This window comes from Schistocerca americana, chromosome 3, assembly GCF_021461395.2.
Source record: "Schistocerca americana isolate TAMUIC-IGC-003095 chromosome 3, iqSchAmer2.1, whole genome shotgun sequence".
NCBI lineage: Eukaryota > Metazoa > Arthropoda > Insecta > Orthoptera > Acrididae > Schistocerca > Schistocerca americana.
Window position 1 is genome coordinate 164,354,300 of NC_060121.1, and position 18,116 is coordinate 164,372,415.

General features: G+C 39.0%; 1 protein-coding gene across 3 annotated transcripts in view; it reads right to left on the reverse strand.

Annotated features, from left to right (window-relative positions):
• Window positions 1-18,116, reverse strand: part of LOC124605473 (mismatch repair endonuclease PMS2) — a 153,941-nt gene that overhangs the window by 88,910 nt on the left and 46,915 nt on the right. For 2 of the 3 annotated variants that reach the window (XR_006978649.1, XM_047137180.1), the window contains exon 6: window positions 11,920-12,120. The exons of the other annotated variant lie outside the window; for it this stretch is intronic. Coding sequence is in view for 1 of the 2 variants with exons in the window: in XM_047137180.1 (XP_046993136.1) it covers window positions 11,920-12,120 (201 nt within the window). In the remaining variant the exon portion in view is untranslated. The remainder of the gene's footprint in view (window positions 1-11,919; window positions 12,121-18,116) is intronic. 3 annotated transcript variants of the gene reach the window in all.

Consider the following 18,116-nt stretch of genomic DNA (forward strand, 5'->3'; position numbering starts at 1 on the left):
GGCCTCTCGCTCAGCCAGTCGGTCTAATCTCGCTTACGTCAGTTTACACCTCGCTTTGTGCTAGACTGCTTACTTCCTGGTTCGTGTACGAGTGGACATGTTTGTTTCCTTGTGACTCTGTTGTTTGGTCTTGTTGTATTCGTTCAGTCCTTCGTTGGTTGTGTCCATCCTCTTCCATTGTGTTGTTGTTCGCGGGCCACTCTGCAGGTCCCGCCGCACTTTCCATCATTGCTACCCTGCGACTGTCCTGGTTGCAGTTACAAAACCCTTCAATAGTACCATGCCTAGAAAACAATGTAGTGTTCAAATCAACCTTCAGTTTTATGACAACTCTATCTTACATAACTCCACTCCAAATCCTAGACAAGGAGGCAAAACCTGCTCAATAAAAGTGTTTTCATTTTATAACGTGATTTTGAAAGTCAGAGTTCAATTAAAATAGATTTATGTTATCAGCAGCAAAGATTACTAAGGTGTAAATGTGTTGAGAAACGACTGTGAGAATTCTGAGATCCTTACAGAGAACTCGATAATGTAACTGGATAAATAAGGGTTGAAGGAGAAGGAAAAGAGGAAAAGGAAAAGGGCTAGTGAAGTTTAGGAAATAAGGAGAATTTGGGAAATCTGTCCAGAATCCCGGTTATGGGGAAACTTACTGGATGGGGCAAGGAGGAAAGACTGACAGCTGGGGGCTGCACTGGATGAGATTTGAAAACCTGAGAGCTTAAAGGTAGAAGATAGGGTAATATGCAAGACAGGGATTACTGCCCAAACTTTGTGCATGAGTCAATAAGAGCAGAAAGACAAGTGCATTGTACATAGTAGAGATTAGAGGGTGGGGGCAGGGGCAATATGCAGGTCAGAAAATGAAAGATATAGAAAACCAAAAGTGAATGAAGAAAGGAATAGTTACTGTGAAGAAATGCTGAGACCAAAGAAATTAATGTAGGGTGAAATGGGTTGCGAGAAACAAGGGCATGTTGTAACGCCAGTTCCCTCTTGCGGAGTTCTGAGAAAATCCCATTCCAAGCAGTTCCCAATAATCGGTCTGTCATTCCCATTGTGTCCAGTAAGTCTCCCTGCCCTGGGGTTCTGGGCGACTTTCCCAACTCTCCTCATTTCTTAAACCACTCCAGCCCTTTTCCTTAACTCCTCTTCCTTCTCCTTCAACACTTCAGTCATAAGGAGGGGCCAATGGCTCAAGAAGCTTGCAAATTTAAATACCTTTATACATGTGTTTTCCTACCCTCACTTAGCGAGTAGATTATTTATCTATTCAATTAAATTATATATTCAGAAATTGATTATTCTCATTGTTAAAGAGAACTCTGTATGATGATTAGTTATCTACTTGACAAGTATTTCCCCTACTTACTTTGTCCAAATAAATACTTTATTCATCAAAAAACAAAGATGATGTGACTTACCAAACGAAAGCGCTGGCAGGTCGAAAGACACACAAACATACACACAAAATTCAAGCTTTCGCAACAAACTGTTGCCTCATCAGGAAAGAGGGAAGGAGAGGGAAAGACGAAAGGATGTGGGTTTTAAGGGAGAGGGTAAGGCGTCATTCCAATCCCGGGACCCCTCATTATGTTCCTTCAATCCGAGGTCATCCCTGTAAGACATTTTGTCATCATAGAGTCCATCAACGCACAAACATGCCATTTATGGCACAGCCCTTTAGTTTCCCAAGGAGAATTCTGTGGCTCATAAAATCAAAGACCTTGGTAAGGTAACAGAATACGCTAATGGGATAGTTGTTTTTGTTCAACTCAAGTCATGATTTCTTTTCTGATGTCTTCTACTGCTTTCTCTGTGGAGAATCCTTTATGGGACATACACTAAGAGATAGTTAACAAGTTCTGCTCATTGTCAGATAAATGAGACAGTATTGTATCCATTCATTAATCATGTTCCATAGATCATATAAAGAAGGATAACAATCAAGAATGTAAGTGAGTTATGCACTCGCAACTTAGCTATGATTTTTGCTTTTACAATTGTTTCAGGAGAAATAGTACATACTTTACAAGAGAGTAGTATAGACTAATTTGAATAAAACATTTCTTATAACACATATCTATTTTTTATCAGTTACAGAGATACAGCTGGTTACAGAGATAAGTTTTCATTTCATATGCTGGACTTCAGTTGCTGTGGGTTTCTTTATCAACTGTCATTTTTGTTTGAAGTTGAAATTGTGTGTGAGTTTGCGTAGCTGAATTTTTTAAATGTGGTTGTGATCTGTTAATCGATTCTACCAATTTGCTTAATCATGCCACAATTATTTACAAATGCTGAGTATGCTCATGTGGCATATGTGTAGGAGTTTTGTAATGGAAATGCTGCTGCTGACTGAAGAGAATACAGTAGATGATTTCCTAACCCAGAGCATCAGATTTAAGAGTATTTACTTGTGTGTGAGATTGGTGCAGTGCCCAGCAGTTATCCCTCGTCTGATCATGCAAACACACAAAGCATGGAAAAAGTCGAAAACATTATTCTGTTGATACAATATAGGCCTTCAACAGGCACATATTGAATTTCTACATGTACCAGTGCTCCACACAGAAGAATATGGTGTGCATTAAGTATGCAGAACCTCAATCCACATAATTTACAGTGGATTCAGCATCTTTGAGAAGGTAGACTACTGAAATTTTTTCACTGGCAAATTACACATTGGCAAGTAATTCCATTAATACTGTTGACTGATGAAGTTACTTTCACTAGCAATAGTATCAATCACATTTATAAATCACATCAAAGGCCCAACAAAAACCATAATCCCAATGTGGAGACAAATTTCAAGAAAGCTTCTCTGTAAATGTGTGGTGTGTTATGATAGACAATCAGGTGACTGGGCCTGTTGTGTTACCCCACTGTCTTACACGGTTCTGTTATCTAGATTTTATTGAAAATGAGGTTCCAGAATTGTTGGAGAGGTTCCTTTAGCTATAAGGATGGATATGTTCTTCCAGCATTTCAGGGCTCCTACACATTCTAGTCATCAGGTGACACATCATCTAGCTCTAACATTCCCCAGAAGCAGAAGTGGTCATGTTTCTGGCCACCAAGGTCTCCGGACATTACACCTTAGATTTTTGTCTGTGGGGATGGCTGCAGAAAAAAATAAAAAATAAAAAGAAAGGTCAACACAACAGATAATCAATTATTTGGATCATGAACAGTGCTGTCCCTACAGCCTAGGTATTCATGGCAAACGTATCTGCTCCAGTGACGAATCTCTCAACAGTTACACCAATAACCTGACCAGTGCTTACCTCTCCCACAACTATCCTGCAGACCTTGTCCACAAACAGATCTCCCGAGAAATACATTCCTCCCCATCCAACAACAATGTTCCTATCCCCAGACCACACAGAAGCATCCCCTTTGTCACCCAGTATTATCCTGGCCTCGAATACATCAACAAATTACTCCGCCAGGGATATGACTTTCTCAAGTCAAGCCCTGAAATGAGATCATCCCTTGACAATATCCTCCCCACACCTCCCAAAGTTGCCTTTCGTTGCCCCCCCCTAACCTCCGTAACATCCTTGTCAAACCCTACAATATTTCCAGACCACCTTCTCTACCCAGCGGGTCCTACCCCTGTAACCGACCCTGCTGCAAAACCTGCACCATGCATCCTCCCACAACCACCTACTCCAGCCCCGCTACTGGTAAAACATACACAATTCAAGGCAGGGTCACATGTGAAACAGTCATTTATCAGCTGACATGCCTGCACTGCACAGCCTTTTTACATTGGGATGACGACAACTAAACTGGCTGAGTGCATGAACGCGCACAGACGAGCTGTCCGCCTAGGGGAGATGTCCAATACCCAGTAGCACAGCATGCCCTCCAGCATAATTCTAGGGACCTAGGAACCTGCTACACTGTACGTGCCATTTGGCTTCTCCCACCCAACACCAGTCCCTCGAAACTGCGGAGATGGAAACTTACACTCCAACACATCCTTTCATCCCGCCATCCCCCTGGACTGAACCTACGTTAACCAACCTCACTCCCATTTACTCTTCAGTCTTCTCCTCTTTCCCTTTCCTCTTTAGCCATTCACGCATCTTTTCATCCTACAAAGTTGTGTTCATCTTTATACTATATACTTCTTTACTTCTGTACGCATCCTCTTTGGTCTGAAGCTGGCACAGTACTTACAGTAGAATATCTTTGGCTTCCCTCTGACACCCATGCCTCCATCTTTGCTACCTTCCCTGTTTACCTTTCCCCTGTTGCTTCATAACCTGGGTTGTGAATAACTGAATCCACTTCCCCTTCTTCCCCATTTTCCCCTATCTCCTCCCTGACGAAGGAACGAAGTTCTGAAAACTAGGATACGTAAATTTTCTCTTCCGTTTTGTGTATCTATTGGCTGTACTGAACTGAGGTAAGTACTGGCCAGCCCTTCTATCTCTTTGTTAGTATTTGATTAAATTAAATAGCTTTTTGACTTTTCCATACCTAGACAGCTGATAGCATTTTCTGAATACAGCAAAGTGATATAAATGCCTAGCTGCAGAACAGCGAATTTTTGAATGGTGATTTATGTTTCATAACATACATCATATAAACTATCTGATTCAAGTACAAAAGACATTCCAAATAAATCTGTGGTAAAACATCACTGTAGCAGCCAGGACCACTGCTTCTCAGTATAGTGCAGTGTTGTGTGGTGTTGCGAGTGAGTATCTACATTGTGCTGTCAAATGTTTTCACAGCACCAGCTGCCAGAGGCGCTGTGTTTTGCAATGATGTTGTGCTTATTCTTTGACTAAATGTTGTACCTTCCTTTTGATAAACAGTTACTTTGTTACAGGCTTGAGCTTAGTTAATTCTTTTAGGGATAATACTACCATAAGGTGGAATTTCTCGAAGTTGTATTATCCATTGACAGTAAGTGTAGGCAGAAGTTGACAAAAGCAACTGCTTAGAAGTACAAAATGCAAGAACTAATTATTTATTAGTGTACTTTACAGAAATAGCAGTGGCAGCTCTAGCCTGTTAATGTATAACTTGTCTCATCCTTCTTCCTGAAAGCTCCCCTTAGCAATACAATTTATCAAAAATGATGTATGAATTAATTAATGAATCTCTGTTTCCCTTACTTAACTAGAATTCTTGGTATAGAAAATAATTTCATACTTTCTGTTTGTCAAACACCCTGCTGCAAACGTCCCACAATCAATAATCAAATTTTATGCTATCTATTCTGTAAGCATCCCACATAAATTGTGCTCCACAGCCACGAATTTTTTCAGTAACATTTGTCATGTGACTATATTGTGGGCTTCTGTGATATACTTTAAGCGAGATGAAAAGTCAATATATTATAAACAAGAGCACCATTCTAAAAATAACAACCTGCCAGCTGGCTGGTTCACTTGTTATTCTGTGTAACAGTGATCAGCACCTATGATACACTTCCCTGCTCCGTGTGATGTAAATGGCATAGTCCATATCACGGTGGTTACACTCCCCATCCAGAAACATCTACACTCCATTAATCAATACAGAATCACCTCAAGTCATCACATCTCTTCCACCACACATATTGGCCAATTCAGAACTCCAGCATACCCAATTAGTGTTGGCAACACACAATCACACATTTAAAGATATTTATACAAACATGTCTTTAAATGTATTACTTGCACAACAGTGAATGACATTTTTCTCAAATTACTTTACTGTTGTTAAAGAAGTCAAGTGTGCAGTATTTTTTTTTTAATTTTATTCCTCATCAGGGTGGAGGAAATATTTCTGTCAGACTCTGTATTTGTCCATGCCCTCACAGCTGGCTGAGTATGCTGGGTTAACAAGTCTAAAGAAGATAGCAGGATCATAGGAGTAAAACACTGTAGATTTCAAAGTATCCTACGGGTTGATCACTTTTTTATATTTTTTACCCTTGACGTAATAAAAATATGCACACCTGAGAACCAAGTTGTTGATATAGCAAATGATATATATATAGCCAAATAAAATTAATATTTTCTCATATAAAACATCAGGTTTCTAGTTCTGTCCTGTTTCACTTTGTTTACAGACAACTACACATTCGTATAAATGAATCATATCAACAGGAAGTGTTTTGAATTAATACTACCAATATTATCCTAATGGAAAAGTAGAGCATTAAAACTCACAGGGATGCTTTACCCATTTTTAATGCAGAAAGATTCTTCAGCTGATAGCACTAGGTCACTATGTACAGTGAGTCACTAACATCACATATCTGCCCAGTTCAGAACTCCAGCGTGCCCAGTTAGTGTTGACACTAAATCATACGTTTAAAGGTATTTATTGTCAAAACTTGTGGAACTAACAGCACAGTTCTCTACACTCTGAAATGATGGAGGAACGATAAAGTAGAAATTTCTCAAATGTAAAGGGAAAAAGAAGTTATTTCTCCTTCTCCTCCTCCTTAGCTTATCCCGCACTAGCACTGTCTGCTTGTTGACACATGTGCCTCCATTTGGATCTGTCAAGGCTTCTCCATGGGTGGCACTGATGAATTCCATATCCTTCTTGATACGATCCATTCATCATGTCTTGGGCCTGCCATGAGGTCGTCAGCCATTTATATCCAGGTTCATAGCTGTTCTTGCCATCGAATCTGCGCATGACATGTCTGTATCATCATAACCTGCTTTCTCCTAGTTAGTCTGAGACTGGTGCAACTCCAAGTCGCCATCGAATGTTGACGTTTATTGCATGGTCATATCAGCTAAGCCCAAGGGACCATTGGAATGTATGAATTTCCATCACGTGAAGAGCCTGCTCATGCTTCGTTGTCGTTGACTAACAGTCCAAGCCATACAGTGCGACTGGGAATATTACAGACCTATAAACCTTTGACTTAATGCTTAAAGGTATACAGCGATCACAAAGGACACCCGTCACCTGCTGCCATTTCATCGAGGCTGTATTAACAGATATCCAGTAGACTTTCACCATCACTGATTATAAGTGAGACAAGATAGTTGAATTGCTCCACTTTCTTCAGATCTTCTACACCAATTCTGATGGTCCCATTGATTTCAGTACCACACTCTTTGTAGTCTGTGTACTTGATATTCAGTCGGAGGGCAAATTTACAAAGTCAATTCCATTACTACGTCTGTTCATGGAGGTCTTCACGGCGTTTGTTTGCCAGTAAAACATCATCATATAAGAGTGACCAAGGGTAGGTTGACTACAGGTCGTATACCACAGTGTCCACACAGAGGATAAACAGCTGAGATGACAGTGCTGAATCTTGATGTACTATGACACTAATATTAAAAGGAGATGATGTTCCCACTGCACATCGGATATTGCTGGAGACATTTTGATACAGCAGTTGTACCCATTGGATGTAGGCTTCAGCGACATTGTGAGATCATAATGCATGTGGGACACAGTCGAAGGCCTTTCCAGATCTATGAATGACATATGAATATCCTTGTTCTTCAGAGGTGTTTCTCAATAAGTAACCGAGAGGCTTGAATGGCATCTGTGGCTCCAGTTCCTTTGATAAACCCAAGCTAACTTGTGTGGAGCCTGGTGCCTATAACCTGCTCAAAGACCTTGATGGTGTGACAAAGCAGTCAAACTCGTTGATACTGCAAGAATTCTGTCACATCACATTTTCCATTCCAGACTGGCACTGTGACACTAGTTATTTGTTTATGACATTTGTCTGTGATAGAATTTTATTATATTCCAATGGTTTAAAAGTGTCTGATAAAGGTTTTAGTTACTCTTCACATAAAAACAGACACTTTTGTTTGTGTGATGGTGATGGTCTGAAATATTTTTTTTTAAATTATCAATATGTAGCTTTAAGTGTACAATATTTTTCAAAGATACAGGTTTTAGGAAGGGAAAGCCTTGTCATCTCCATTTTATATGCTCATTCCATTTCATACCCCTACAAATGTGCTGTCTCTTCCTGCCAAGAAATCCTCAATCTAGTAATAACTTTCAACAATATTATGACAAGGAAAGTTGCTACTCACCACATAGCGGAGATGCTGTATCACAGATAGGCACAACAAAAAACTGTCACAATACAAGCTTTCAGCCAACAAGGCCTCTGTTGAAAATAGATGACAGAAGCGCGCGCGCCCACCCACACACACACACACCCACACCCACACCCACACCCACACACACACACACACACACACACACACACACACACACACACACTCCTCCCAGAGGCCGCAGTCGTGTGTGTGTGTGTGTGTGTGTGTGTGTGTGTGTGTGTGTGTGTGTGTGTTTGTCAAAAATAGATGACACACTTGGACACACACAAAAGGCCTTGATGGCTGAAAGCTTATATTGTGACAGTCTTTTCGTTGTTCCTATCTGCGACTCAGCATCGTCATATGGTATCAACTTCCTTTTCATAATATTGTTACATTCCATCCTGGATTTTCCACTGTTTGATTTCAGTCATAAATTTCACTTGATACTGCATATGATTGTAATTTTGATAATAACCATATGGGTGGCACTGAATTAAATACTTTTTGAAAGTCTAGAATTACTGCAGGTACCTGACTGCTTTGATCCATTGGATTCAGGATGCATATGAGATAGCACAAACTGTGTTTCAAAGGACTGATTTTTTTTTTTTTTTTTCTCTCTTCCAAGAGAATTCGTATGGAGGCCGTTCTGTTTAAGATACCTCATCAAATTTGCACTCAGTAAATGTTCTAAGCTATATTGAACAATAATGGAAATTCCTAGACGGAAAAAAGCATACAATAAAGGAAAGGCAATCACTTACCTACAATGGACCTATGCGTGGTGCACAGAGGCATCAAAATCTTTTGAGCTCTTGCTCTTTCTCTAGCACAAGTACAGACATTCACAAACAACGACACAGACACCCAAACATACACTCCCACAAAATAAATGTCAAGAATACTGGACAATAGTCTGGAGGGCAACTTCTGTCATTCTTCCTGCAGATGAATGTGACCTGTGCTTCCTTCCAACTACTGGATGCAGGTTTCTGTTCCAGGGATCACTGGTAGTTTATGATTACAAGAGGGGCTAACTCATCCACAAGTTCTGTGCTGAAGCCGATAGGGATTCCATCGTGCCCTCGAGCTTTGTTCAATTTTAGCAGTTTCAGCTGGTTCACAATGCCACTGACAGTAATACCTCTATTATTCCTCTTTGCAGTGCTGTGTGAGGTAACCTGGGACAGTACTTCTGTATCTTCCTTAGTAACAGAGCATTCAAAAACAGAGTTCAGAATTTATATTTTTGCTTTACTACCCTCAGTTGCAGTTTCTGTGTCATCTATGAGTGCCTGGGCACTAACTTCCAATGCCAATGGTAGCTGAATCACATGAAATTGATTACTCCTTTTCAACAGTGTGCTGATAGTTTACATCAACTGTCACCATCGAAGACATGACATAGGTGTTTGTCATCAGTGCAGTTTCTCCATGTGCATCTATGGGCTTGTGATGGTCCCACCAAGCACAGTAGAAGACTCTGAGGTAAGTGGAGAGATGTCCATCTGTTCTTGACGAATGTCCACATAATATACATATCCTAAGCAATATCCATAATTATGGTCAATACTTCAGTTGTGTTAACACCACTGAAATAATGAAAATGTTTACCTTCGTCTTGAAGTGCCATATGTGACACTTTTTCATCTTTGTCATGCCTGTCCAACGTTTATGATGGTGATTTTCCATGTATTCTACCATCTATTTTATCTCATGTATACTACATTGAATCTATCCTTCCCCTACCACTGAACTGTAAATGTGCCTACCCCATTCTCTCTCTCTCCATCCCATCTCCACAAACATGCAACACTTTACCATTTTTTTCAACCATTTTTTCATTATAATCAGATCCTGTGTTTCTAACTTACAAGATGTGATTGGAAAGTTTTAAGAATGAGCTTGTAATTGTACAATGGTGGTACTTACATGCTACTGTGATGCATCTCCTTCAAAATAGTCCCCTTCTGACTGAACACACCAACTCCAACAGTGTTTCCACTTTTGGAAACATTCCTGGAATTTTTTTTTCCTGAAGTATGTTAAGGATGCTCTCCGTATTTGCCTGGATGTCTTCAATCAAGTCTAATCGCTTCCCTTTCAGTGAAAATTTCAGTTTAGGAAACAGATAGAAGTCCACAGGGGCCAAATCAGGGAAATATGGAAGTCGTGGAAGCACAGGAATTTTGAATTTGGTCAAAAATTCAACGATGGAAAAGGCACAATGAGCCAGAGCATTGTCATGGAATAGCACCCAACTCCTGTCTTTCCACAATGCAGGCCTTTTCTTCAGCACCTTTCAGTGCAAACGCTCAAGGACACATTTGTAGTATTCCTGGTTAATTGTGTGCCCTCCAGGGGTAAATTCATGATGCACAATACCGGTAGAAATGAAAAAAAAAAAAAATCACCAATATTGTCTTCACCTTCGACCAACTTTGCCGTGCTTTTTTCGGTAGTGGTGAAACTGGAATCTTCCACTGCGAAGACTGCACTTTGGTTTCAGGATCATGTCCATATACCCATGATTCGTCACCTGTAATTACCCTATTTCACAAATGTGGGTCATTTTTAGTATGATTAATCAGTTATTGGCACACTTCAAGTCAGTATTGTCTCTGGTCATTTGACAACACTTTTGGAATGAATTTTGCGGACACTAGATGCATATTCAGATCTTCAGTTAAAATTGAGTGCACTGCATAGAAACTTAAATTGAGTTCATCAGCAATCTTTGTAATTGTAAGTCTGTGATCAGAGTGCACTAAGTCACAAACTTTCACAACATTTTCATTCATTTTGGAGGTGGAAGGATGATCGGACTGTAGTTCATCTTCAAATGGCCATTTTCAAATCTGTTGAACCAGACAAAAACATTTGACTGGCTCATACAATTAACTCCAAAAGCTGTTTTTAATAGATCGTAAGTCTCAGAAGCTGATTTCCCAGTTTTAAAACAAAATTTCACACAAACTCGTTGTTGCATTTTTACATCCATTTTCACACAGACAGAATCCAGCAACAACCCCTACCAGACCCACACTCAACCAACTGCCAGAACGAACTGAATAAAGGAAACAGTTTCCTGTCAGAGGGCGTTCAGGGACAAGGCAATGACTCGCTCCCCACCCTGTGTACCTGTCCACCAAACCAGCAAGCAGTAGCGGATTCTTTCTTAAAACTTTCCAATCACACCTTGTATGCACATCAAATAGTTGAAAACCCCTTTCCAGCCACTTAAATTAGTGTTTTCGTTTTTTCCCAAGATGACTTCATGTGCTCCCTCAATAAGGCAAAGTCTGATTCCTTCCTCCATTCACATACAAAGGCACTACTGCTCTATCTCTCAAGACTGCACTGTCAGCAAGACAGTATGGTCATAGTCACCTTCAATATATCACAAACAGTTTGGTATACTGTTGGCTGTATGGATCCAATGTCTAAAATCATGAAACACACTGCAAACTTGCTTCTAAGAAATATCTCCAATCTCTCACAGGCACTAAACATGACTGAATGAAAAAAACAAACAAACAAACATGAAGACAAATGAGGAGGAGGAGGAGGAGGAAGAAGAGGAGGGGGGAGGGATGGAGGAAGAGGAGGGGGGAGGGATGGGGGAAGAGGAGGGGGGAGGGATGGGGGAAGAGGAGGGGGGAGGGATGGGGGAAGAGGAGGGGGGAGGGATGGGGGAAGAGGGGGGGAAGAGGGATCTGTATTCCAATTTCAAACACAAGGCAGACTTTCTGATGCCAGTTGCTACTATACATGAAGGATACAACTGTACTTAGAATACAATAGTATATATCTTAAGATATATACTATTGATGATATTTAATGCTACTAAAAAGCAAGAAACCACACATCTTACCTGTGCTGGCTCACATGGCCTAGAGTTCACATAATAAAACTGTCTGTCAGGAGCTGATCTGCCTTCCCCATGAGAGCATGACGATACAAGGCCCTCCAGTGTGAATGGGTAATCTGCATCAGCAAGTTTTTCAGAGAGGCCTAAGCTCTGCAGAATTTCTACACTTGGTTTTACTTGAGATAACTTCATAAGTCCATGAACCTTTATAGAAATAAAAAGGACAAGATATTTTGACAATAAGTCATCCAATCAATTGTGGCATTTTCCTCAAAGTGACACAGTTTTATTATGAAACAAAATTTTTAAAAAAAATTTTTTTCTTATCTTAAGATTACTTGCATTTACAACAAAGTTCTCAAGAGTTAAGACCGAGCAATTTGTACACCACATGGCATAATTACTCTACTGCCAGAAAATGAAATAAAAAGCAACACCAAATTACCATTACTTTGTAAAGAGTGGACATGATCCATTTGCTATCAATCACTATTAAAACTAACAACACTTAAATATTGGCCACTATGGTAACACAATCTCACATGAAAGTCTTCATGTCAGATTTGCAATCAGTGGTATGACATAACATACTAGAATACAGTGTGAATAAAAATAAGCTACCTGATTTGAATCATTTGTGTTTATCAATATAAATATTTTACCAAAAAGGAACAAGTCACAACATAATCACAAAATCTTACAGTCTTTTGCTGTGTTTTGGTACAGTATTGCTCTATAATCTGATTATAAAATGTTCTAAATTATGATATAGCGGGTGTGCTAGGAAGGAAGTGTGCCTTGATAGAATGATATGGCCTGGAGTTTCAGAGAAATGCCACTAGATGCTAATATATGCACTGATTGTGTTCATAATCTCAATCTAAAACATTATGGTGTCCATTCAACTGAAGATATTTTTGCGTGCTGCAGTTGAACAAGGTGAGCAATGACTGGGATCTAGCGTACTTTTTGTCGGCGTCCAAGGATTGTTCCATCTGTGGCAAAAAACGTGTATCATTGGTATTGCCAATGTGAAGAGAAAGTATTTTTGAGTGACAATAAAAGTTCAGTTTGATTTGATACTTCTAATTGGGACGAAGCAAGCTGGGATAATTTTACTTCCCCTCTTGTTTGCCATCTGTCTCCTTAAAATTCATTTTGTTCTTAACTAATTACCATTAACATATGCAAGTATAATCTGCATTTTAATAATAGAGAAAGGCTGGCCCTCAGTTTTAAAGAACATAACACCAGATCTAATCTTGTGCTTAGTTTTATGTATGTAATTGATTTTCTAATTTTTTTGACTGTTCCTAGCTAGTATCTTTTGTTATAGGGTGAAATCAGTTATTGTTTTGTAACTTAAATTCTGTTGTTGACTTATAAACAAATATAAATTCTGTACTAATTATAAACATTTGGGAGACAAAACAATAGCATTCTTTAAATATTTATTTGGCTCTATTCGAAAACATGTTAGCAAAGCCAGCCCTTAATTAATTCCAAAGTAATTAACAGTTTTGTCAAAAGTATTGTTTGCATAATGATATCTGTTAATTTCATCATTTAAACAAATAATTTGGCCTAACTTGTAGTAGAAGAATCTGTTAAAGGAACAAATTTTTTGACATATTCAGTTAATTTATTGGTCACAAGACAGTCAGTCCATGGCCGAACTACAGACGAGGAACCTGTTTTGGTTATATCAACAACAATGCACCCGTGAAATAAGTGTAACACAATCAGGTCATGTGTTAAAACAATAACAGTATATGCACTGACCATATAACTGTATATTATTGGGGAGTTGTGAACAGTGAAATTAAAGTACTATGAAATGTAAATGTGCATCTGTCAGCTACATCATTTACAGTAGACAGTACTGCACTTCCACCCCCTATTTTTTCAGCCAATACGTCGACACTGAGGACAACAAATGAAGAAATAAAGGAGACAAACCGGCACATATGGTGCCTCGACATGAGGAATATTGTACATAACCACAATAAAATAGGACTCACGAATTTTGAACAGTGAACTCAACAGTGGTTTACAGTGCAGCAGTGCAACAGCCAATCAGCACATGGGTGTCAGGCCACAGTAGGACAGCAGCCAATCAGTGTGCAGGTTCTATGGAAGCAGCCATTGAGTACAGGAACAGCCAAGTAGCATGAAGGTGGACACAGTTGATCGAGATAAACACAACGCCTAGCCAATAGAATTACAACTCACAGCAGACGAAAAATCGAGATGACAACTGCAGCAACAGCAGCAGCAAGCAACAGACAAGTGATTAAAAAACAAGGTAATTTCATAGCAAATGCTGTTTTGTATTAAGTGATACACAATGAGTGGACTTAACGAGCAAGACAGTGTGACTGAGGACAAAACTGTAGGGGTTAAGTTGTTAAATAAACAGAAAGACTTAATGGAGACTGATTCGCAGGACAACAGCAGTAACAGAAAAGTGGAAGCAATGTTAATGCATCTAGAATGAAATTTTCACTCTACAGCGGAGTGTGCGCTGATATGAAACTTCCTGGCAGATTAAAACTGTGGTGTCACCGCCAGACACCACACTTGCTAGGTGGTAGCTTAAATCGGCCGCGGTCCATTTAGTACATGTCGGACCCGCGTGTCGCCACTGTGTGATCGCAGACCTAGCGCCACCACAAGGCAGGTCTTGATATACGAACGACAACTCGCCCCCAGTTGTACGACGACATTGCTAGCGAGAATACGGACGAAGCCTTCCTCTCATTTGCTGAGAGACAGTTAGAATAGCCTTCTGCTAAGTCCATGGCTACGACCTAGCAAGGCGCCATTAGCCTTACATAGTTTGAGAGTTATAGTATAAATGTCTCCAGAAGAACGCTGTATTCATCAACGAATAAAGTTAAGTATAAAGCAGCTACGTACTTTTCTTGCTACCATTCAATAGTTATCCTGTTCCAGAATTCACGCCCGTCTGCGTTAGATAGCGTGCCTATCGGCCCCCTCAAAATAACACTGTGTCGGCACTTCTGTCGACACATCAAAAACTGTGTGCCGGATCGAGACTCGAACTTGGGACCTTTGCCTTTCACGGGCAAGTGCTCTACCAACTGAGCTACCCAAGCACGACTCACGCCCCGTCCTCACAGCTTTACTTCTGCCAGTACCTTGTCTCCTACCTTCAAAACTTTACAGAAGCTCTCCTGCAAACCACGCAGAACTAGCAAGCAGAGAAGAATATCGTATGGAGCTACTTTCAAACATTAGCCAATTCTTTATGCTGAAAAACATGGTAACAGAAGGGCAGGAAGAGAGTTCAATGTAGCCGAGAGTAATGTTCACTTATGGAAGAAACAGAAATTGGGATTATTTGCAACTACTGCTCCTAGAAAGAAATTCACTGGACCTTGGGAAGGAAGACATCCTGATGTTGAAGTAAATATTCTGGAATTCGTCCGAGAAAGGAGGAAGAATGGGCAACCTGTCACCAGTGACACCATAATAAAAAAAAGCAAAAGAGGTGGCTGCAGCTCTTAATATAATGAAGCAAGAGTTTAAGGCTAGCCGGGGATAGGTTGATAGCTTTATGAAATGAGCGGGCTTGTCTCTGTGATGCCGTACAACAATATGCCAAAAGCTTCTACAGGATTTTGAGAAGAAACTTCAAGAATTTCAGCGGTACGTTATCACACTTCAGAAAGGGAAGAATTTTTGATGAGCCAAACAGGCAACATTGATGAGACTGTAATTTGGTTTGATATGCCATGTAATTACATGACTGATGAAAGGGTACAAAAGAAGTTACCATCAAAACATCTGGATGTGAAAAACAGTGTGTAGCAGTAATGCTGGCAATCACAGCATATGTAAACAAACTTCCCCCTTTTTTAATCTTCAAGCAAAAAACAAGCCCCAAGACACCAAAAAATTGAAAGCTGTTCCCGGATGACATCATTGTTCGGAATCAAGAGAAGGAATGGATGGCTGGAACTTTGATGCCTGACTGGCTCCAAAACGTGTGGGAACTCTGTCCTGGTGGGCTTTCCAAGCAACCATAAATGATCTGTCTTGATGCATTTTGTGGTCACCTCATTGACGACGTAAAAAAGAAGATCCACAGCCTACCCAATGGCCTTGTTATTATTCCTGTATTACAACCCATGGATGTTAGTATAAAGAAACTTTTCACAGCTATTGTTTGAAATAAAGTTACCATTGTAAAATAAATTTCAACAACACAAAAACACCCTACCAGCGATGTGCCAAAATTCCGTTTTTTTTTATTAATTTAATTTTTAAAATTGGTATGTGCATTACATTCCATAGCACATTAGATTCTTGTAAATACAGTATATACCATAGATCCCTCAAACAAACATAAACATAGCCAGAAGAAAGCACAGGTCACATCCAACTACAAAAAGTGTAACAGTAGTGACCCACAATACTACCAAACAATCACATTTCCTTGACCTTTATATGTGTTTGTACTCCTGCCGCCACTTGGTGCGTACATTATTTTTCTATCCAGTTACATGATATAAGCCATCACACTGACGTCCATCTGTTGTCAGCTGCCACTCTCTTCATTTCTTGTAAGATTGCACAGTTTCAACCTTAGGCCATTCTCAAGTATCTAAAAGGAAAGCATTATACATTGGATACATTAGTGACACTTGGATTTTGATGTAGGAACAAGTCATATCTGTAGCTATACTAGGTGCATTGTAACTTACTTTACAGATGATTTTTTAGTAGTAAATTATGCCATGTATGCCACTGTTCCTATGACTTCATGTTATGCTCATAAAATAAATTCAAGATGTTTTACACTATTTTAGGAGCAAATTACTCTCAAGCAGTTGTTGCAAAGCTCTTATATGTAACGCCTATGTTTTAACGTACTTAACACCAGGAAGATTATAACTATTTTACACAAATTTGTTAATTAGCCTGCATATGCTTTTGTTCTCAATTATATTTAATTATCATTCATCATTGGTGTAAATATGACTGTATGTAATTTCTTTAAAATAACTTGTAAATATTTGTTCTTTTACTGTGGGAGCACTTTATTTGAAACAACAGATATAATTAAAAACAACTTTCTCAAACATAAGAAAATCACTCAAGTAAAAATTTGTGAAATAATAGAACTTCTACAATTAATCACTTCCTATAATTATTTCTCATTTCAGAACAAAATTTATCTCTAAAAAGATGGGGTAGCAATGTGCTCATGCCTAGCAAGTACATTAACTGATATTTTCGTAAACACTTAAGACGAAATTTTTTTTAAGAAGTTCACTCAAACAGCCAAAAAAGTCCTTTATTACTATAAATATGTCAATGAGATTTTAATCTTATTCGATGGTACAATAGATGAGAGTAATGTCGTGCATTCACAATTCAACAGTTTCCATTCAAAAATTAATTTCACTATTCGAAGAGAAAAAAAGAGCATAAACTGTTTGGAATTAAAAATTTCAAACGAAAAATCTTAACACATATTCAATATTTTTCGTAAATCAACAACAACAGACATAATTATCCACAATCAGTCATGCCACCAGAGAGCACACAAGCTCACCTATTTTCATTCTATGTTACATAGACTAAACAACTTACCACTGAAAATGAAAAAAAATTGAGAAAGAACTAGATCTTCTCTGAAATGCAGCGAAAAGTAATGGTTATCCTAAAAACTTAGTAGACACATTATTCAAAAAGAAAACCAATCAAACACATGCCAGTTCCATAGATGAAATAACTTTAACCAGAGACAAAAAAGAACCAGAGAAAAATAAAGTTCTTGTATGGCCATATCTAGGTATATTTCCAACAAAATCATTCGATGTTTCAAGAACACAAAATTATACCAACAATCTACAATGATTATTGAGACACGTATCACCAATATCAGAACCATTTTTGCAATCAGTAATTTACAAAATTAACTGTGAAGAAGGCCCAAAATTTTATTTAGGACAAACGGGAAGAAAAGTTAGTACACGATTTAAAGAAAACACGACAATAAGCGAAAATAATCCATCTACATTTGCTGCGCACTTAAAAGACACCAACCACAAAATACCTAATGCAGATGGATCACTCCAAATATTACATAAGTTACAGAAAGGAAAAATCATTGATGAAATGGAAGAAATTGAAATTTACATCCATTTAAAAGATCAGTGAGACAGAGT